We start from the raw sequence: 22,500 nt of genomic DNA, 5'->3' as shown, positions 1-22,500 counted from the left end.
CCATGGAGGGGGAGATGGGCCAGTGTTGGCGAGGAGAGGGGACGGGAGGAAGGCGAGGTTCTCCTCTGAGCAGCCCAATTTTCTTCCCAGAAGGCTTTGAAGTGGCGTAGACCACACAAATGTGCTGCGAGCGCTCCCGGTCCCGGCCACTGAGGAACTCTGGTAGATCATTGACCTGGAAAGCAGTGACAGAAGTGATCAGAGAAGTGATCACTCATTAAAACTTTGTTTAAGCATTTATGTTTCTGTAAGGTCCTTGGGAGCTGTGATGACATGCGAGGACAGTAGGCTACATCTGAATCTGAATCAGTCTGTGAATCTGAACCAGTCTGTGAATCTGAACTGTCTCTAGGGAAAGTATATGAGGACACTATTTGGGAACAATATCTGGAGACAGTATAGGGACAGTCTCCCAGCTGCACTTGCTTACTGAAGCTATGCTCCTCTTGGCTCTGCCACAGGAAACAGCTTACTATGATTACTGACTGACTGTCACACACACACACACACAAGGAAACACACACACCCACACACAAAAACACATGGGCATGCACACGCACACTCTATCTCTCTTTTTCTGTACTGGGAGACTATACTGGGAGAAAGGGGCAGGGTAAGCTAAATCGAACAGCATTGCCTGTAGACGGGATAAACTGGTAAACTGGAAACAGTGACATAAGGTGATAATGCCCTGGTAGTAACACTAATTTACCACCCTTATATCATTTCCAGCTTATTTTGTGCCTACAGTCACTAAAAGTACAGCGCCCAGAGTTTTTTTCTGATGAAGTGCTATGGTGAGGAAAAACTCCTGGCACTAACCCTTGACCTATAACCTAGATGTTGTCTATTATTGTATTATATTCCAATTTCCATGTGCTTCTGCTCTCTCCCACATGTTTACACATTAGTCACACATTTTTATAGCACAACACCTCTCCTTGATAAAAATATTTTGAAGCTAAGGGCCAATGTTCTCTAGCCTGAGGGCTATAAACGCAAATGTTTGGCATGACAATGGGCGAGTTCATTTTGCATTGCCCGGTGCCCCAGCTGTGCGGAGTTTGATCATTTAAAATAATTATATTGGTCCTGAAGTGTAATCTCCCCCCTCTGGGCACAATGCAAAACGATCTCGCCCAATGAGTGATAAGGATTTGGAATAATACCACAAAACAGACTGCTACTCAGGCTACATTGCTGTCTAATATGATCTGATCCTCACACTGTGTGGTAGTGAGGTCCTTTCGGGTCTCCTCAGCCTGTGTTCATGGTTATCACGCTTGCCTCTGTCCAGGCTATCAATAGGTCAGGCTATCAGAGCCACCGTGTCTGCCATAAGCAGTTAAATAGCGCTTAACATGACAGGATCAGCAGCACAGCGTCCTGTCACTATACTTAGCCCAGGCCCAGGCTGGTAGGGAGGACAGACAGGACCGGACACTAATTACACAAAGGTCAAACAGAGAAATAACAGAGAGTTAGAGAATGTGTCAAATGACATACATTATGTTCAGTATATAATCAGGAATCAGGAATAACTCCTGTGTGTGTGTGTGTGTGTGTGTGTGTGTGTGTGTGTGTGTGTGTGTGTGTGTGTGTGTGTGTGTGTGTGTGTTTGTGCGTGCGTGTGTGTGTGCGTGCATGTGCTGTGAGACCCCCATCTGAATATTCCATTAGTGAGGATGTGTGTGTGTGTGTGTGTGATCAAACAAGTCAAGTCAAACAAGAATGGTTTGTCATTTGGCCAATAAAAATAGATATTATGCATAAAGGCAAGTCGTACAAGTCACTAAAGTTGTTAATGTTTTCATTACACTATATTCCAACATTGCATTTATGTCCCAACACTATCATAACTCTAGCCCAGTCTCTAGACAGTCCTTACCAGCTCGATGTCTCGGATGTGCCTGAAGTCGACCGCTGATGTGAGGGTGCGCGGCGGGTACTCGGCCAGGTACACGCACTCATCACTGAGAACTACATGCATGAACACCTTATTCACCCTCTCCGAGACAACCACGCATGGTTCATAGGCGCGGATCCGCTCATACACCCCGCGCTCGGTGTTCCTCTTGAGAAAGGAGTCTAGTTTACAGTTGCGCCTGCACTGCAAGCCTCCTGCGCCCGTCATAGCCATGGGCATATTGGGCACGGCCCGGGCACCAACCGAGCTCACCTGCCACTGGCATCAGAGAAACACGAACAGAGAGAAGAGACGCGCTTTCCTTGATCTGTGTTCACTAGAGTTTTAGACCTACTTCCACTCTCTGTGAGTTGCGATAGCAATGCTACACACCACGGGATAAAGTAACCTAGGTGATATTACATCCATGGTTTGATCGTTAAGAAAGCGTCGCTTGCATACCGCCGGAGCGCTCTTCATCCTGAGTTGTTCTAGGCTTCATTTATAAAGCCCTTCGCTGATTGGTTGACAGCCTGCCACCTCTGTCCTACCTACGTTACTGTATTTAGAGCTCAGTGTAGCCGCAGCGGCCCTCAGGTATAATGTTACCTCACAGGGAAGAGGGACAGGAGGGCATTGGCCCCGCTATTGACATCAGTGCATTTACAGGTACGTGAGAGCGAAAGTTAGGACTCCTTCCTATGGTTAATTGATTATTGTGGTCATATAGCGCCACCTAACGGATAGAATAATGGTTTTCATCGAGAAGAGAAATATGGTGGGTGAGTGACAGTGTGAACAAACAGGTGGCAGAAAGAGAATTCATTAGTTGTCATTTGAGAAAGGGCAGATTTGACTTTATTTGCATAGTAGTGAATAGTAGTTGAAAAAATTGCGCCCAGACCACACTCCCTAGACAGCCCAACTTCAGCAGGAAGAGGACGGAGATGAGAGTGGCGAGCGATGTGAGGAGGTCATCGAGTTCCGTGAATCCCGTGACGATGACCAGACTCAGGGTGATGGCACCCACCAGACCGCAGACGGCCACCCAGTACTCCCACTTCCCCAGATGCAGGTAGAGGACGGGTTGGGCTGCAGCAGGGTAGCGCTCCACACACATGCAGGCCAGGAGGTTTGGCCAGCCCACCAGGTTGAGGAGGGTGATGGCTTCACCTGCAGAAAAAGAGGGTCCCTGGGCGGCTGATGAAGTTGGTGTAGATGGGTATGGGCTTTCACGAGCAGGTAGAGCAGGTCCAGAAGAGCCAGGTTCAGACCCCGAATCTGAGACAGTTACAGGTGTTAGTCAACTAGCACCACACAATCACAGTACACAGGTTAGTCATTGAGAACCTGAGAGTCACAGTACACGATTTAGTAATCTATAACCTACTACAGAGCCATATACGACAAGCGTATCAATCTGGGAAAGGTAAAACCATATAAATATAATCTATTTAGAATCTATTTCTATGGGTAAAACAACATGATCATCACAAGTAAAACCTTCAAAACCTTCAAAAAAAGTTAGTGCAAAACTAAGTACCAGGTGACGCAGAGAGACTGGGACGGTAGACAGACAGACCTTAGATGCAGACAAAGCCTTCCCTCCCTTCAGCTGCAGCCACAGCAGAGCAGCGTTGGCTAGAAGACCAGTCAACATGATGACAATCTCAACCACCATCCATATGTTCTCTGAGGTCAAAAAATGTCATTCCTATCGGATCCTATCTAGTCGTTCCTCTTCGGTTGTAGTTGAGATTTTTTTATTTAACCTTTATTTAATTAGGCAAGTCCGTTAAGAACAAATTCATATTTACAATGACGGCCTACACCGGCCAAACCCGGACGACGCTGGGCCAATTGTGCGCCGCCCTATGGGACCCCCAGTCACGGCCGGTTGTGATACAGCCTGGAATCAAACCAGGGGATCTGTAGTGATGCCTCAAGCACTGTGCAGTGCCTTAGACCACTGTGCCACTCGGGATAGTTGGAGTAATAGAAGAGTTGAGGCTAGTTTGCCAGGAAAAAACTGTAGCTTCAAGCATCATTGTGCCAATCCTCCTGCTCTCAGTGGCTGAACACCTCTCAGTAGCTTAGAGTCTCTCTCTCTCTCTCTCTCTCTCTCTCTCTCTCTCTCTCTCTCTCTCTCTCTCTCTCTCTCTCTCTCTCTCTCTCTCTCTCTCTCTCTCTCTCTCTCTCTCTCTCTCTCTCTCTCTCTCTCTCTCTCTCAAGCCTCCTTTCTTCTCTATCTGGTGGGTGCTGCTACACATCGGCAGTGGGGGAGTTCTACCCATGGAGTCTTCAGAGACTACTACTGAGACGGCAAGGGCCAGGGTACCCTGATAAATAGCTCTGGACCAGTCTGAAACCCCCTGGATGTGACCCCCCTCCATTTCATCTCCGAACTACCTCTACTCTAGCTTTCCTCCTGGCGGCGCTGACTGCTCAAACCATGAATGAACTACCCTGCCTGCCATAATCGTCCATGAACTATTTGTTTTTCAAAATTGCATTAGCATGTCTTATTTTGTTGTTGCTTAAAGCGCTTTGAGATTGTAATGAAAAGCGCTATAAAAGTGTAATAAATTATTCTTATTTTCTCACTTCTATCTCTTCATCTCCTGCAGAGGCTTCACAGGTCTATCACTCCTCTCTACCACTGGCCAGAATTCTAAGGTGTGTATAGCCTAATGGACATTACCAGTCAAAAGTTTGGACACACCTACTCATTCAAGGGTTTTTCTTTATTTTTACTATTTTCTACATTGTAGAATAATAGTGAAGACATCAAAACTATGAAATAACACATATGGAATCATGTAGTAAGCAGTCCATCATTACTTTAAGACATGACAGTCAGTCAATACGGAACATTTCAAGAACTTTGAAAGTTTCTTCAAGTGCAGTCACAAAAACCATCAAGCGCTATATGAAACTGGTTCTCATTAGGACCGCCACGGGAAAGGAAGACCCAGAGTTACCTCTGCTGCAGAGGATAAGTTCATTAGAGTTAACTGCACCTCAGATTGCAGCCCAAATAAATGCTTCACAGAGTTCAAGTAACAGACACATCTCAACATCAACGGTTCATAGTAGACTGTGTGAATCAGGCCTTCATAGTCAAATTGCTGCAAAGAAACCACTACTAAAGGACACCAATAAGAGGAAGAGACTTGCTTGGGCCAAGAAACATGAGCAATGGAAATTAGACCGGCGGAAATCTGTCCTTTGGTCTGATGAGTCCAAATTTGAGATTTTTGGTTCCAATTGCCATGTCTTTGTGAGAGGTAGAGTAGGTGAACGGATGATCCCCGCATGTGTGGTTCCCACCATGAAGCATGGAGGAGGAGGTGTTGGGTGTGGGGGTGCTTCGCTGGTGACACTGTCTGTGATTTATTTAGAATTCAAGGCACACTTAACCAGCATGGCTACCACAGCATTCTGCAGCGATACGCCATCCCATCTGGTTTGCGCTTAGTGTGACTATCATTTGTTTTTCAACAGGACAATGACCCAAAACACACCTCCAGGCTGTGTAAGGGCTATTAACCAAGAAGGAAAGTGATGGAGTGCTGCATCAGATGACCTGGCCTCCACAATCACCTGACCTCAATCCAATTGAGATGGTTTGGGATGAGTTGGACCGCAGAGTGAAGGAAAAGCAGCCAACAAGTGCTCAGCATATGTGGGAACTCCTTCAAGACTGTTGGAAAAGCATTCCTCATGAAGCTGGTTGAGAGAATGCCAAGAGTGTGCAAAGCTGTCATCAAGGCAAAGGGTGGTTATTTGAAGAATCTCAAATATAAAATATATTTTGATTTGTTCAACACTTCTTTGCTTACTACATGATTCCATATGTGTTATTTCATAGTTTTGATGTCTTCACTATTATTCTACAATGTAGAAAATAGTAAAAATAAAGAAAACCCCTTGAATGAGTAGGTGTGTCAATCTTTTTACTGGTACTGTATCTCCTGAGCGACACACACACACACACATACACACACAGAACATTAGTGTTGATTAACAGAAACCAAATGAGCAGGTTTGTGATTTTTCCATGCTTCAATGCAAATAGTAAACCAAACTTTGTCCTGTCTCTCATGCTTCATAGGTAGATTGAGATATAGCATTTGCCTGTTGGAGACATTTTAAAGTAAACTCTACCTGTCGTTAAGGCTACCATCTACAGTCGTGGTCAAAAGTTTTGAGAATGACACAAATACTAATTTTCACAAAGTCTGCTGCCTCAGTTTTGATGATGGCAATTTGCATATACTCCAGAATGTCACGAAGAGTGATCAGATGAATTGCAATTAATTGCAAAGAAAATTAACTTAATCCCATAAAAACATTTCCACTGCACTTCAGCCCTGCCACAAAAGGACCAGCTGCCATCATGTCAGTGATTCTCTCGTTAACACAGGTGAGAGTGTTGACGAGGACAAGGCTGGAGATCACTCTGTCATGCTGACTGAGTTAGAATAACAGACTGGAAGCTTTAAAAGGAGGGTGGTGCTTTAAATCATTGTTCTTCCTCTGTTAACCATGGTTACCTGCAAGGAAACACGTGCCGTCATCATTGTTTTGCACAAAAAGGGCTTCACAGGCAAGGATATTGCTGCTAGTAAGTTTGCACCTAAATCACCCATTTATCAGATCATCAAGAACTTCAAGGAGAGAGGTTCAATTGTTGTGAAGAAGGCGTCAGGGCGCCCAAGAATGTCCAGCAAGCGCCAGGACCGTCTCCTAAAGTTGATTCAGCTGCGGGATCGGGGCACCACCAGTGCAGAGCTTGCTCAGGAATGGCAGCAGGCAGGTGTGAGTGCATCTGCACGCACAGTGAGGCGAAGACTTTTGGAGGATGGCCTGGTGTCAAGAATGGCAGCAAAGAAGCCACTTCTCTCCAGGAAAAACATCAGGGACAGACTGATATTCTGCAAAAGGTACAGGGATTGGACTGCTGAGGACTGGGGTAAAGTCATTTTCTCTGATGAATCCCCTTTCCGATTGTTTGGGGCATCCGGAAAACACATTTTCCGGCGAAGACAAGGTGAGCGCTACCATCAGTCCTGTGTCATGCCAACAGTAAAGCATCCTGAGACCATTCATGTGTGGGGTTGCTTCTCAGCCAAGGGAGTGGGCTCACTCACAATTTTGCCTAAGAACACAGCCATGAATAAAGAATGGTACCAACACATCCTCCGAGAGCAACTTCTCCCAACCATCCAAGAACAGTTTGGTGATGACCAATGACTTTTCCAGCATGATGGAGCACCTTGCCATAAGGCAAAAGTGATAACTAAGTGGCTCGGGGAACAAAACATCAACATTTTGGGTCCATGGCCAGGAAACTCCCCAGACCTTAATCCCATTGAGAACTTGTGGTCGATCCTCAAGAGGCAGGTGGACAAACAAAAACCCACAAATTCTGACAAACTCCAAGCATTGATTTTGCAAGAATGGGCTGCCATCAGTCAGGATGTGGCCCAGAAGTTAATTGACAGCATGCCAGGGCGGATTGCATAGGTCTTGAAAAATAAGGATCAACACTGCAAATATTGACTCTTTGCTTAAACTTAATGTAATTGTCAATAAAAGCCTTTGACACTTATGGAACGCTTGTAATTATACTTCAGTATACCATAGTAACATCTGACAAAAATATCTCATATTACTGAGGCAGCGAACTTTGTGAAGACCAATACCAAACCTGCTCATGTGCCTTCCAAATCAGCTACCTTAGCCAGACAGAGATGTTTGAGTGTGAGGTTCAAACTACATACTTTAGCTTAAATCCAACATAGTTTTTTTGATAGTTGTAATATCTATGTTTATAATCTCCCTTTGTCTTTATTGACCTATTGATGGATATAGCTACTGTTCACATTTCACCCATCATTATACAGAATATTGTTCAGAACATCGTTTCTCAAACTATGTCCTGGGGACCCCAAGGAGTGCACATTTTGTTTTTTGGCCTAGCACTACACAGCTGATTCCTACAATCAATTCATCATCAAGCTTTGATTATCTGAATCAGCTGTGTGTGGTGCTAGGGCAAAAACCAAAACATGCACACTTTGGGGTCCCCAGGACCGAGTGAAACGCTGGTTCAGAGCATGTCAGCGTTTCCTATGGGGGTGTTCGGCTGTGAAAGGTCTCCCCCTGCTGGAGAGCGCAGAGATGACAGTTGATGGCTACGGCACATTGCTACGGAAATAGGGGTCATGTGGAGACAAAAATACTCTCAGAACATTACATTCAACTAAACAAAAATCTCTTTAATCAGTTTTTAAGTAGAAACCATTTTTTCATACAAACATATTGCGGGAATAATCAGTTAATGGTTCTTACAATTGCTATTGCCAGCCTGTCAGTAAAATCCATAAAGTGAGGTTAGTTGGTGTGACTGTTCCAAGTCTCCTACCACTGTAGAAAAACCCACGACAAAGACTTCAACAACAGGAAAGGAGCTCTCCAAAGTTTTAGTCCAAAGCCTTAGAACAAATGGGGGAAAATAATGGATGAACTTTGCTGAAATGCCTTCTGATATCATTAAAGGTCTTGAACAGTCGTTCTGATTCCCATGTAAAATAGCCTTTGGAGTGACAAAAATATCACCCATTATATTATTTTGGGATAGAAATGCTAACATTTTTGGAAAATTATATAATTTCTCTCACGGCTAACTACCAGGAAGTTTGAAAAGACAGACTGAGTGGGCGGGGAGCTTATATTCATGAGCTCGCCTTGACTGAGAGCTCTTTGAAATGCCTATGTCAAGAAACTTGGATGCAATGAGCAGTATTGCAGTAAAATCATCTCAAGCAAATTTGGTGATACACAAAGCAACTCAACCAACATTGAAATTGCATCAATTATATATATATTTTTGATATATATATATATATATATATATATATATATATATATATATATATATATATACACATCTCCTGTTTGGAATGTCTCTGGTGCTGCGGTTCACAGCAGCACTGACTGATGTGTTGACGTCAAAGTTTTGAACGACTGTTCCTCCACTTTAGTTCTACGCTGGCTGAAGACCTAGCTGGCCAGTGACTTGCTAACACCAGTAGAGTAGCTATCTAGCTATATAAACCACACCCGTCTGCAAACACGCCTTCTCCAATGTTGGTTACAAGGCGGTACTTATTTAAATTAGGTAAAAGAGTATTATGTTACCATTGGTGTATTAAAATGAGAGTGTTAGGGTGATGTCACCCTATCCCCTTCATAATCCTGCTTCCCGAATCCAATTGTTTGATACGGGGGAGGGGACCAGTAACTTTATGATCAAACTTAATCAATGTAGAAGAAACAGTAATTTTTCATAATTTGGTCATCATTCTTTGATCTGGTTTCATCCAAATATCATCCAATTTCATGAAAAACATGATTTTGACTGTTCATGACCTTTAAGAATAATATATTATACACCCATACATGGTTTTGGGGACGATTTCTGTATCCACTTTCCTTAGCTAAGTCCATTCTCTTCTTTGGTCGGTTTGCGACTTTGGCGACCACCACCAAACAACATCTCAAAGTCTTCAGTCAGTGACATCAACAAGTAGACTTCAGCTAAATGTGTCCTGATAGGCCCGGTCTGAGGGTGGCTTTGACTAATAGGAAGTAAGCTCTTGTGAAAATGTAGGACACCACAAAATGACCAAAAGTCTTGACAGGAGACACAGAGAGAATGGTAGAGATACAAAAACCTCCTCTGGAGTGTAGAGATACACTAGAAACAGTAGAAAGGTGAGGAGTCAGAAAGTGCAGGAAAAGACCCTCTGGTCTGTCTGTCTGTCCGTATAATACAGTATGTACAGTAACACGTGTCCCATCTATCCATCCTTGCAGTAGTAGAAGCATCTCGCTCACAGGGGTCTGAGGGCTGATCTCAAATCACAAATCACACCTTATTCCCTATGTAGTGCACTACTTTTGACCAAAGCTTGTATAAGGTTAGCTGCATAGGGCTCTGCTCAAAAGTAGTGCACTTATTAGGGAAGAGTGTGTTATTTGATCTTTCCTCCTTGACCCTTGACCTCCAGAGAGGGAGAGAGAGAGGGGACAGTAACAGTTCAATGGGAGTGCATTTGCCATGGAACTCGCTGGGGGGTGGAGTTGTGGATAGGATACTGCGGGGTAGGGTATGGGGGCATATGGTGTGGCTGGGAGGGAGCACCTCCAGGGCTGCAGGTAGAGTTGGAGGGCATGTTGTGGAGGTAGACAGGGGCCGTAGGGGCCGTAGGGGCGGTGGGGGTGGGGACTCTCTGGAGCACCACGTGGGGGTAGATCATCTGACTCTCCGCCCGGAACAGACCAGGTAGAGGGGCCTTCAGTAGGCTCTCCTGACTCCTAGAGCGAGATAGAGAGAGAGACCTTAGAATCAGTGGAAACAACATTTCTCTACAAACCAATATATTAGATGTCTATAAAAGGTACATACAGTAGCAGGGTTCTATTGATATTTACAGCCCATTTAGGTTCATACAGTAGATCTCAGGTTCTCACCTCTGGTATCCGCGGTTGTCGAAGCCAGCCATGCCCCCCAGGTAAACAGGGCTCTCTGCAGCCAGCCGGAGGTCCGGCTGCTGGGACAGGTGGAAGATCTTAGGAGGGGGGAAGGTGTCACAGTCCCCCTCCTCTCTCTCCAGCCAGCACTCACTACGCCGAGAAGGCCGCGTGTCTCTACGCCTGGAGAGAGGTGGTTATTATCATCTCCATCAATATCACCTCTGTCTCCTCTTTCCGGAATAGTTTCGAAATGTGTGTGTGTGTGTGTGTGTGTGTGTGTTTTCTTAGATACCAAATATGCCAGATATTGTTGTTGTGGGGGGAGGCCAGAGGGAGGTGCTCATTTTGAAAGTGGGTTGCTCTTTTGACTCCTACATGGAGCAGGCCTTGGTTGACAAGTTGCTGGAATACCAGCCCTTCATGTCATCCCTGAACAGCCTTGGTTATCAGTGCAAACTTGTAGTGCTGATATTTGAGAGTCTCGGCCAGGCTGACAGTACGTGACTTGAGATTGCAGGCCTGCATCGCATAAAGGCAAAGCATCTAGCGAGGTACTGCTCTGTGTCAGCGGTCATGGGCAGCCTTGCTGTATGGATAAGAAGGTGCTTTCTGTACCCATAAGTGTCCATTAATTATATCCATGACCTATGAAGTGTTTGATTCCTTCTCAAATGTAATGTGATATGTGGATTAAAATGAAGTATTTAAAATGTGTGTGTGTGTGTGTGTGTGTGTGTGCTTGCTTGCGTCTGTGATTGCGTGTGGGTGTGTGTTTGTGTGTACCTGCTCCTGACGTCCCTCCTGGTGCCCCTGTCCTTCCCAGTGCGTTCCTGCAGGCAGCAGATGATGAAGGAGAGAGACATGGCCAGGATGACGATGCCACTGACCACAGAGGCCAACACGGCCACACGAAGACCCCGGTCCTCTGGCCTCGGGATGGCTGAGGGGAGGGCAGATCAAGGGCAAGTCAATTCAGTTCAGTACTGAGTCTGTGCCAAATTACTTTCACCTATCATGCCACTTCAGATATATTTTTAAAGATCTGTGATCACTGCAGGGGTGGGAGCTAGGAGTAGGGAGCTAAGAAAGGAGGGTAGGAGCTAGCAGAAATGGGCACAAAATAGGAGAAGAGGCTGGGAGCTAAAGGGCTAGCTAGGGATTGGACCATCTGTGTTGTCTCACCCTCACAGACTGGCAGGAAGTTGCTCCACTGGGGTTTGCCTGCCCGGACTCTGCAGGAGATCTTATCACTGCCCACCAGCTGGTAGCCCTCCTTGCACCAGAAGGCCAGCACTGTACCCACCGACACCCCAGTCCCATGCTCCACATAGAAGGACCCGCGCCTCGGGGGCAGCACGGACACACACACCAGACCTGGGGAGAGGGGGAGATAGAGAGTGAATATGATAATTACAACAGCAGAACAAGAGGAAGGGTTTAGAATATTTGGATTCTAAATTATTACTGATATTCATATCTAGCATAAGGTGTAAACTCTCAAGAGGTGTTAAATCTAATGCTCTCAGAGTAAATTTAACAAATTTTAATTTGCTGTTCATAGAAAGAGGGCAGAGAGGGGAAGAGATTGAGGAAAATAGATGTTTAAAGGAGGTAATTCTCTGTAAATGCACAATAGAACCCACAGAGTGTTCTTCAATGGAAGCTCCTCTAACATCATATATGTATAGTGCGGTGTCCCTCAGGGCAGTTGCCTTGGGCCAATACTCTTCTCTATTTTTACAAAAGATTTGCCACTGGTCTTACATGAAGCTAGAATGACTATACATGCGGATGATTCCACACTCTTCATGTCAGCACCCAAAGCCAGTGATCTCACTGGAATTCGAAATAAGGAGTTACAGTCAGTATCAGAATGGGTGAACGCTGGTCTGACCCATCGGAATCCACGCTTCAACATTGTTTTGATCACGCGGACTGGGATATGTTCCAGGTAGCCTCTGAGAATAACATAGACGTATATACGCTGATTCAGTGAATGGGTTTATAAGGAAGTGTATAGGAGATGTTGTACTCACTGTGACTATTAAAACCTACCCTAACCAGAAACCGTGGATAGATGGCAGCGTTCGCGAAAAACTAAAAGCACGAACCACCGCATTTAACCATGGCAAGGTGACGGGGAATATGGCAGAATACAAACAGAGTGGTCGTTCCCTCCGCAAGGCAATCAAACAGGCAAAACGTCAATATCGAGACAAAGTAGAGTCACAATTCAACGGCTCAGACACGAGACGTATGTGGCAGGGTTTACAGACAATCACGGACTACAACAGGAAAACCAGCCACGTCGCGGACACCGACGGCTTGCTGCCAGATAAGCTAAACAAGTTATTTTCCCACTTTGAGGATAACACAGTGCCACCGACGTGGTCAGCTACCAAGAACAGTGGGCTCTCCTTCTCTCCATTGTACCCTCCAAGCTCATCATTAAGCTTGAGGACCTGGGTCTCAACCCCGCCCAGTGTAATTGGGTCCTGGACTTCCTGACGGGCCGCCCCCAGGTGGTGTAGGTAGGAAACAACATCTCCACTTCACTGATCCTCAACACTGGGGCCCCACAATGGTGTGTGCTCAGCCCCCTCCTGTACTCCCTGTTCACCCATGACTGCGTAGCCATGCATGCCTTCAACTCAAGCATCAAGTTTGCAGACGACACAACAGTAGTAGGCTTGATTACCAACAACGATGAGACAGCCTACAGGGAGGAGGTGAGGGCTCTCGGAGTGTGTTGTCAGGAAAATAACCTCTCACTCAACGTAAACAAAACAAAGGAGATGATCGTGGACTTCAGGAAACAGCAGAGGGAGTACCCCCCTATCCACATCGACGGGACAGCAGTGGAGAAGGTGGAAAGTTTTAAGTTCCTCTGCATACATATCACTGACAAACTGAAATGGTCCACCCACACAGACAGTGTGGTGAAGAAAGCGCAACAGCGTCTCTTCAACCTCAGGATGCTGAAGAAATGTGGCCTGTCACCTAAAACCCTCACAAACTTTTACAGATGCACAATTGAGAGCATCCTGTCGGGCTGTATCACCGCCTAGTACGGCAACTGCACTCCCCACAACCGCAGGGCTCTCCAGAGGGTGGTGCGGTCTGCACAACGCATCACAGGGGGCAAACTAACTGCCCTCCAGGACACCTACAGCATCCGATGTCACAGGAAGGCCCAAAAAATAATCAAGGACAACTACCACCCGAGCCACTGCCTGTTCACCCCGCTATCATCCAGAAGGCGAGGTCAGTACAGGTGCATCAAAGCTGGGACCGAGAGACTGAAAAACAGCTTCTATCTCAAGGCCATCAGACTGTTAAACAGCCATCACTAGCACAGAGGCGCTGCTGCCTACATGCAGACTTGAAAATCACTGGCCACTTTAATAAATGGAACACTAGTCACTTTAATAATGCCCCTTTAATAATGCTTACATATCTTGCATTACTCGTCTCATATGTATATACTGTATTCTAAAGTATCGTAATAATGTTTACATATCTTGCAATACCCATCTCATATGTACAGTTGAATTCGGAAGTTTACATACACCTTAGCCAAATACATTTAAACTTAGTTTTTCACAATTCCTGACATTTAATCCTAGTAAAAATTCCCTGTCTTAGGTCAGTTAGGATCACCACTTTATTTTAAGAATGTGAAATGTCAGAATAATAGTAGAGAGAATGATTTATTTCCATTTGTATTTCTTTCATCACATTCCCAGTGGGTCAGAAGTTTACATACACTCAATTAGTATTTGGTAGCATTGCCTTTAAATTGTTTAACTTCGGTCAAACGTTTCGGGTAGCCTGCCACAAGCTTCCCACAATAAGTTGGGTGAATTTTGGCCCATTCCTCCTGACAGAGCTGGTGTAACTGAGTCAGGTTTGTAGGCCTCCTTGCTCGCACATGCTTTTTCAGTTCTGCCCACACATTTTCTATAGGATTGAGGTCAGGGCTTTGTGATGGCCACACCAATACCTTGACTTTGTTGTCCTTAAGCCATTTTGCCACAACTTTGGAAGTATGCTTGGGGTCATTGTCCATTTGGAAGACCCATTTGCAACCAAGCTTAAACTTCCTGACTGATGTCTTGAGATGTTGCTTCAATATATCCACATACTTTTCCTTCTTCATGATGCCATCTATTTTGTGAAGTGCACCAGTCCCTCCTGCAGCAAAGCACCCCCACAACATGATGGTCACGGTTGGGATGGTGTTCTTCGGCTTGCAAGCGTCCCCCTTTTTCCTCCAAACATAATGATGGTCATTATGGCCAAACAGTTCTATCAGACCAGAGGACATTTCTCCAAAAGGTACGATCTTTGTCCCCATGTGCAGTTGCAAACCGTAGTCGTGCTTTTTTATGGTGGTTTTGGAGCAGTGGCTTCTTCCTTGCTGAGCGGCCTTTCAGGTTATGTCGATATAGGACTTGTTTTACTGTGGATATAGATACTTTTGTACCTGTTTCCTCCAGCATCTTCACAAGGCCCTTTGCTGTTGTTCTGGGATTGATTTGCACTTTTTGCACCAAAGTACGTTCATCTCTAGGAGACAGAACGCATCTCCTTCCTGAGCGGTATGACAGTTGCGTGGTCCCATGGTGTTTATACTTGCGTACTATTGTTTGTACAGATGAACGTGGTACCTTCAGGCATTTGGAAATTGCTCCCAAGGATGAACCAGACTTGTGGAGGTCTACCATTTTTTTTCTGAGGTCTTGGCTGATTTCTTTTGATTTTCCCATGATGTCAAGCAAAGAGGCACTGAGTTTGAAGGTAGGTCTTGAAATACATCCACAGGTACACCTCCAATTGACAGCAAATGATGTCAATTAGCCTATCAGAAGCTTCTAAAGCCATGACATCATTTTCTGGAATTTTCCAAGCTGTTTAAAGGCACAGTCAACTTAGTGTATGTAAACTTCTGACCCACTGGAATTGTGATACATTGAATTACAAGTGAAATAATCTGTCTGTAAACAATTGTTGGAAAAATTACTTGTGTCATGCACAAAGTAGATGTCCTAACTGACTTGCCAAAACTATAGTTTGTTAACAAGAAATGTGTAGAGTGGTTGAAAAACGAGTTTGAATTACTCCAACCTAAGTATATGTAAAATACAATACCCAAGACAAGGAGGGATCTTTTTGTGTCAGTAAAATTAATTATGCGAGAAATGGCGGTGGAAACGCCTTTATGCGCAAATATTGATATAATAACCATCATATCGAAGTAAATTTGGAGTCACGCGATGATATGTTGTGTGGTCCTCCCACTACGACTCGGGGAAAGCATGCAGTTTATTAGGCTACAGATAAAATAAATTATGATGAACTTCACAGGGTGGTGAAAGTGCAAGGTGATGAGCTTGATGTTCCTTTCCAATAAATATCGAGGGTCTTATTCTGGTGACATGATGATCGATGCTTGGCTGCCGTTTCACAAATACAAATAATCTCGCTCTTCTGTCCATAATAATCTCATCATGTAGTAGGCTGTATCTGCGAGCTGTATCTGCGAGCTATTGACTAAAGCGCATGTGCCAAGATCACAGTCGGCACATTCGCTGTATAACGCACATTTTTGAAAATGCGATGGAAACCCATTGAAATAATATTTTTTATTCGGTACATGGGAATTTTATGGCAAAAGTTAGTTTTATGTGCGCTACTTCATCACGCACAACCTTTTATCCGCAACAAGTCAATTTGATGGAAACCCATCTCTTGTGGGAAAATGCGCATGTTGTTTTTATGAGAGAGAGAGAGAGAGAGAGAGAGAGAGAGAGAGAAGAGAGAGAGAGACAGATGGGAAACTAGAGAGAGAGAGAGAGAGAGAGAGAGAGAGCTAGCTAGCCACGAGGGGATGAAGGATGTTGATACTACTGCACTAGGGCTTTACTCTCTCGCTCTCTTTTCCCAAACACACACACACACACACACACACACACACACACACACACACACACACACACACACAAACTGCATAGAAGCCAAGACAGGCACACATGAAAACATGTGAATAACAATATGACAGACATGCGCACAGTGTCCACAGCAGTTAATTTTCCCTATTGAGTCCAACATAGGACTAAATCTGCATCATCATGCAGCATCTGCTTGCATATATTCATGCCTTGATACACACAAACACACAGACACAGAAACACACACACACACACACAAAATCATGCACACGCATATTCACTAGCCGAGCTTAGACCTGAGTCATCATAGAGGAGTTTAATCAGGAATGCAGCCCCTGAGGCATCCAACACACACACACGTGACAGACCAGTATTGAACCCGGGTTGTCTGCACAACTAAAGACTGTGTTAGCCAACTGAGCTGAAGTCTATATCAGTATGTCTACAGCTCAATGTGTTATTGGGATGTTCCCTGCGCAGCTCAGAAAATACCCCTTCCACTTTAATATCTTGTGGAGTGGACTTTGGACTGCCATTAGAGTATTTCTATTGTTGTGTTAGACTGCTGGGTTTGGCTACTGGGTCAATGTTGGGTCTGTCTCATTCTGATCAGCTTATCTCCAGTGGGCCGCCATTCACAGGGCTTAGCTGGTATGGCAATACTGTGGCCTGCCAGTAACCAACCTGGCAACCTGACTCTCACAACATAACAACTGCCTCATTCTTCTCTCTTCTTGATGTTCCCTCTATCCCTCTCTCCCTCTCTCTTTCTCCCCCTCAGGGTCCTGACAGATAGGCGCTCAGAATAGTGCCTGATTAAATAAAGATTAGGCCCTCCATTAAAGATTCATCCACACACAAAAACACTCACACTCACACTCTCTCACACACACACGCAAACGCACACACACACACACACACACACACACACACCACACACACACACACACACACACACACACACACACACACACACACACACACACTTCGCTCGGAGCTGCTTCACTACTGACCATATACTCCCTGAGTTGCCCTGCAGCAAGGCAGAGAAGGCTGCTGGACCACCTGGCATATTACACACTCCAGAGGCCACAACCTCTATTATATAGATATTATCACTTCATCCTCCACACCTAATTTTTCTCTACCATTGCATCAACCCTCCATCTGAATTAGGGTTGCAAAATTCCGGTAACTTTGCCAAAATTCCCAAGTTTTCCAGAAATCCCGGTTGGAAGATTCCGTAAACAGAGGGGAATAAGCAGGAAATGCGAATGCTTCAAACAGGATTTCTGTCTCACTTTTTCTCACCCCTCTATCTCTCCTGTCTCACTTTTTCTCACCCCTCTATCTCTCCTATTTCTCTCTCTCTCTCTCTCTCTCTCTCTCTCTCTCTCTCTCTCCCTCTCTCTCTCTCTCTCTCTCAGGGATATCTCTCTGTAGTAAACCTTCCAACTCCCACACTGACCGTCGTCATAGGTTGACTGTGCTCTCTCTCTCTCTCTCTCTCTCTCTCTCTCTCTCTCTCTCTCTCTCTCTCTCTCTCTCTCTCTCTCTCTCTCTCTCTCTCTCTCTCTCTCTCTCTCTCATCTCCTCACTCTCCTCCATCAGAGCGTGAGGTAGCAGCGGTCTATTCCTGTGGTCTCTCTCCGCTACTCCCTGACACGACTAATGATCTAATCCCCTTAACACTCCCTGTACCATGAGAGGGGTAAGGATAGAGGAATGACAGGGATGAGTGGAAACAAGGTGCTGCCCTCCTTCACTGTAGAACTCTCTATTTATCTGAGTCTTCACTGAGTTTTAGATGAGAGACCTTGGATGTGTGTATCTCGCTCTCTCTGTTTATTTTAAGAATGAATGGAGGGACGAGGGGAGAGATGGTGTTCCGGGTGCTGCATATTCCCTCTAACAATAACCGCCGATAACTTTATCTCGAGAACTATATTTGTCTTCTCTACTTTCCTCACTCAACCTCTCCTCTCTCTCTCTGTTAAGGGGTGGACATGGGCATTGTGAGGCTGGAAGTATTGGTTAAACATAGCTCAGGTCTTTTGACCATGCAGTGAACAGTAATAAGAGGGCTGGTTGTGTGCAAGCGGAGGCTGCTGGACAGACTGACAGCAGCTAGAGCTCCCCAGTTAGTTAATGTCTGCATTGTTTCAGCTGTGGAACATGGATCAGTAGAGTCAGTACCATTAACCCTCTGTCCATTAACCCTCTGGGCTGAACTACACTCTAATGTACAGTATTTTGTAACAAGATACTTTCGAGAGCTGTAATTTGTATTTTAAAACTACTTTTCTTGAAGAAAAAGGTAAGCGGTTTACAATTTTGTGGCCCCTTTTCACTCTGCCAGTAGTGGAAAAAGTACCCAATTGTCATACTTGAGTAAAAGTAAAGATACCTTAATAGAAAATGTCTCAATTAAAAGTGAAACTCACACAGTAAAACACTACTTGAGTATTTGGTTTTAAATTTACTTCAGTATTATGAGTAAATGTAATTGCTAAAATATACTTAAGTATCAAAGTAAAAGTAAAAGTATAAATCATTGCAAATGTCTTATATTAAGCAAACAGACGGTACCATTTTCTTGTATTTTTATTTATTTATGGATAGCCAGGGGCACACAGTGAATTGGACCATTTTCCTGTCCTGCTAAGCATTAAAAATGTAACGAGAACTTTTGGGTGTCAGGGAAAATGTATGGAGTAAAATGTACATTATTTTCTTTAGGAATGTAGTGAAGTAAAAGTAAAAGTTGTCAAAAATATAAATAGTAAAGTAAAGTACAGATACCCCAAAAAAACGACTTAAGTAGTACTTTAAAGTATTTGTACTTAAGTACTTTACACCACTGCACCCTGCATTGGTATCAGAAGTCTGATGGCACTATGGTGTGATACGAGTGTCTGCTAATTGAACTAAATATAAATGTAATGTAAAAATGAACAATTGCAAAGCATGCTGAGTATGATTCTAAAGAGCTTCGCCCCAAAACAAGACCAATACTAATACCCAGTGTGCTTTGCAGTTCATTTTGGTATGTTCATATGTTCATATACATTTACATTTTGGTATTTAGCAGACACTCTTATCCAGAGTGACTTACAGTCAGTGAATTCAACTAAAGTAGATAAACAACAACATATCACAGTAATAGCAAGTAAAACGTTTCTGTAACCGTTACTGAGAATGTTCTTGCTGTTCGGCCTGGCTACTTGCAAATGTATTTTTGTATTTTACTTTGATACATTGATCTTTATGGTATTTCGTAATTGTATTTAACTGAACTATACAAACTCTCCCCTGCATGCAAAACAACTAATGGAATGGAAAAGGGAGAGAAAGTAGGGAGAGAAAACTACAGATCTATCACTACCATTGACCCCTTAATGGCAATATCAATATGCCATTTACAGAGTGTACTGGTAGTATAAATATTTATTCCCACGGGGGGGGGGAGAGAGAGAGAGAGAGAGAGAGAGAGAGAGAGAGAGAGAGAGAGAGAGAGAGAGAGAGAGAGAGAAAGCTGATGTTATGAAACCAACTGTGTGATTTTTAAACCTTTAAGGAGATTTGCATCGTTGTGGTTAGTGTGTGTCCATTTCTGTCTGTGTGTAGGCACGTGTTTATGCCATGCATGTGTGGGTGGTGCTGGGACTGTGTATTAGGGTGTGAGCACTAGTGTGTGTGTGTGTGTGTGTGTGTGTGTGTGTGTGTGTGTGTGTGTGTGTGTGTGTGTGTGTGAGAGAGAGAGAGAGAGAGAGAGAGAGATAGAGATAGAGAGAGAGAGAGAATGAGAAAGAGAGAGAGAGAGAGAGAGAGAGAGAGAGAGAGAGAGAGAGAGAGAGAGAGAGAGAGAGAGAGAGAGAGAGAGAGAGCATGGCACGCTCCACTAACTGCGAACTCATGCACACAGCAGCACCATAATGGCATCTTGATGATTTCTCTTTAGGCAGTGCAGCTGAACAGTGGACATAATGAGACATCACACCACAGCATCTGAAACCACGAACACCCCAGGCTCTATTTAGGATGTTCTGAGTCTGAACTGCTTCACATTGGATTCTAATAAAGTCAATAACACTTGCACACTACTCAAGCTCTCAGATGATGGCTGATACTGCCATTCTGTGTACAGATAGGCAAACCTTGACAGACATACACATGTGGACAAACAAGCAGGCACATAGGCCTACTTACAGTACAGTTTCACTTGCACCTGCAAGCATAAACACTGTTGTAGTATACACCACAAACATAACACAAGTTTGTCTGTAGTATTAGTTTGTAGCATTATTATACAGTGGGGGAAAAAAGTATTTAGTCAGCCACCAATTGTGCAAGTTCTCCCACTTAAAAAGATGAGAGAGGCCTGTCATTTTCATCATAGGTACACGTCAACTATGACAGACAAATTGAAAAAAAAAAAATCCAGACAATCACATTGTAACATTTTTAATGAATTTATTTGCAAATGATGGTGGAAAATAAGTATTTGGTCACCTACAAACAAGCAAGATTTCTGGCTCTCACAGACCTGTAACTTCTTCTTTAAGAGGCTCCTCTGTCCTCCACTCGTTACCTGTATTAATGGCACCTGTTTGAACTTGTTATCAGTATAAAAGACACCTGTCCACAACCTCAAACAGTCACACTCCAAACTCCACTATGGCCAAGACCAAAGAGCTGTCAAAGGACACCAGAAACAAAATTGTAGACCTGCACCAGGCTGGGAAGACTGAATCTGCAATAGGTAAGCAGCTTGGTTTGAAGAAATCAACCGTGGGAGCAATTATTAGGAAATGGAAGACATACAAGACCACTGATAATCTCCCTCGATCTGGGGCTCCACGCAAGATCTCACCCCGTGGGGTCAAAATGATCACAAGAACGGTGAGCAAAAATCCCAGAACCACACGGGGGGACCTAGTGAATGACCTGCAGAGAGCTGACCATCAGTAACACACTACGCCGCCAGGGACTCAAATCCTGCAGTGCCAGACGTGTCCCCCTGCTTAAGCCAGTACATGTCCAGGCCCGTCTGAAGTTTGATAGAGTGCATTTGGATGATCCAGAAGAGGATTGGGAGAATGTCATATGGTCAGATGAAACCAAAATATAACTTTTTGGTAAAAACTCAACTCGTCGTGTTTGGAGGACAAAGAATGCTGAGTTGCATCCAAAGAACACCATACCTACTGTGAAGCATGGGTGGAAACATCATGCTTTGGGGCTGTTTTTCTGCAAAGGGACCAGGACGACTGATCCGTGTAAAGGAAAGAATGAATGGGGCCATGTATCGTGAGATTTTGAGTGAAAACCTCCTTCCATCAGCAAGGGCATTGAAGATGAAACGTGGCTGGGTCTTTCAGCATGACAATGATCCCAAACACACCACCCGGGCAACGAAGGAGTGGCTTCGTAAGAAGCATTTCAAGGTCCTGGAGTGGCCTAGCCAGTCTCCAGATCTCAACCCCATAGAAAATCTTTGGAGGGAGTTGAAAGTCCGTGTTGCCCAGCGACAGCCCCAAAACATCACTGCTCTAGAGGAGATCTGCATGGAGGAATGGGCCAAAATACCAGCAACAGTGTGTGAAAACCTTGTGAAGACTTACAGAAAACGTTTGACCTGTGTCATTGCCAACAAAGGGTATATAACAAAGTATTGAGAAACTTTTGTTATTGACCAAATACTTATTTTCCACCATAATTTGCAAATAAATTCATTAAAAATCCTACAATGTGATTTCCTGGATATTTTTTTCTCATAGTTGACGTGTACCTATGATGAAAATTACAGGCCTCTCTCATCTTTTTAAGTGGGAGAACTTGCACAATTGGTGGCTGACTAAATACTTTTTTCCCCCACTGTACATCAGTCCAGGAGAACTCGGACTCACCTTTGTAGTTGCTGGTAGCTGCCTGTGACTCTAACTCTGTTGGTGCCTCAGTCTGTAGCTCAGGCTGTGTCTGTAGTTCTGTTTGTGTCTGTGCCACAGTCTGTGCCTCTGTCCGTAGCTCTGGCTGGGTCTGAAACTCTGCAAGTGTCTGTGCCTCTGTCTGAAGCTCTGGCTGTGTCCGTACCTCAGT

General features: G+C 44.4%; 2 protein-coding genes across 2 annotated transcripts in view; both read right to left on the bottom strand.

Annotated features, from left to right (window-relative positions):
* The window catches only part of LOC311118157 (uncharacterized protein C12orf56-like), a gene marked incomplete at both ends in the record, with an annotated part of 24,062 nt that extends 21,916 nt beyond the window's left edge, over positions 1-2,146 (bottom strand). The window contains 2 exons of the mRNA XM_084193017.1: positions 1-175; positions 1,889-2,146. The exon at positions 1-175 is cut by the window's left edge and continues 3 nt beyond it. Coding sequence (XP_084049143.1) covers positions 1-175; positions 1,889-2,146 — 433 coding nt within the window. The remainder of the gene's footprint in view (positions 176-1,888) is intronic.
* A 482-nt stretch (positions 2,147-2,628) lies between these two features.
* Positions 2,629-11,824, bottom strand: LOC311118158 (uncharacterized protein; the record flags this gene model as incomplete). Its single annotated transcript, XM_084193018.1, has 6 exons — positions 2,629-2,642; positions 2,816-3,079; positions 10,119-10,291; positions 10,448-10,630; positions 11,234-11,390; positions 11,633-11,824. Coding segments are annotated over 6 exons (983 nt in total), but the record flags the coding sequence as incomplete, so codon positions are not given.
* Between the last annotated feature and the right edge of the window lie 10,676 nt (positions 11,825-22,500).

This window comes from Coregonus lavaretus, assembly GCF_964263955.1.
Source record: "Coregonus lavaretus genome assembly, contig: HAP1_SCAFFOLD_2353, whole genome shotgun sequence".
NCBI lineage: Eukaryota > Metazoa > Chordata > Actinopteri > Salmoniformes > Salmonidae > Coregonus > Coregonus lavaretus.
This window is presented reverse-complemented; position numbering and strand designations above follow the sequence as displayed.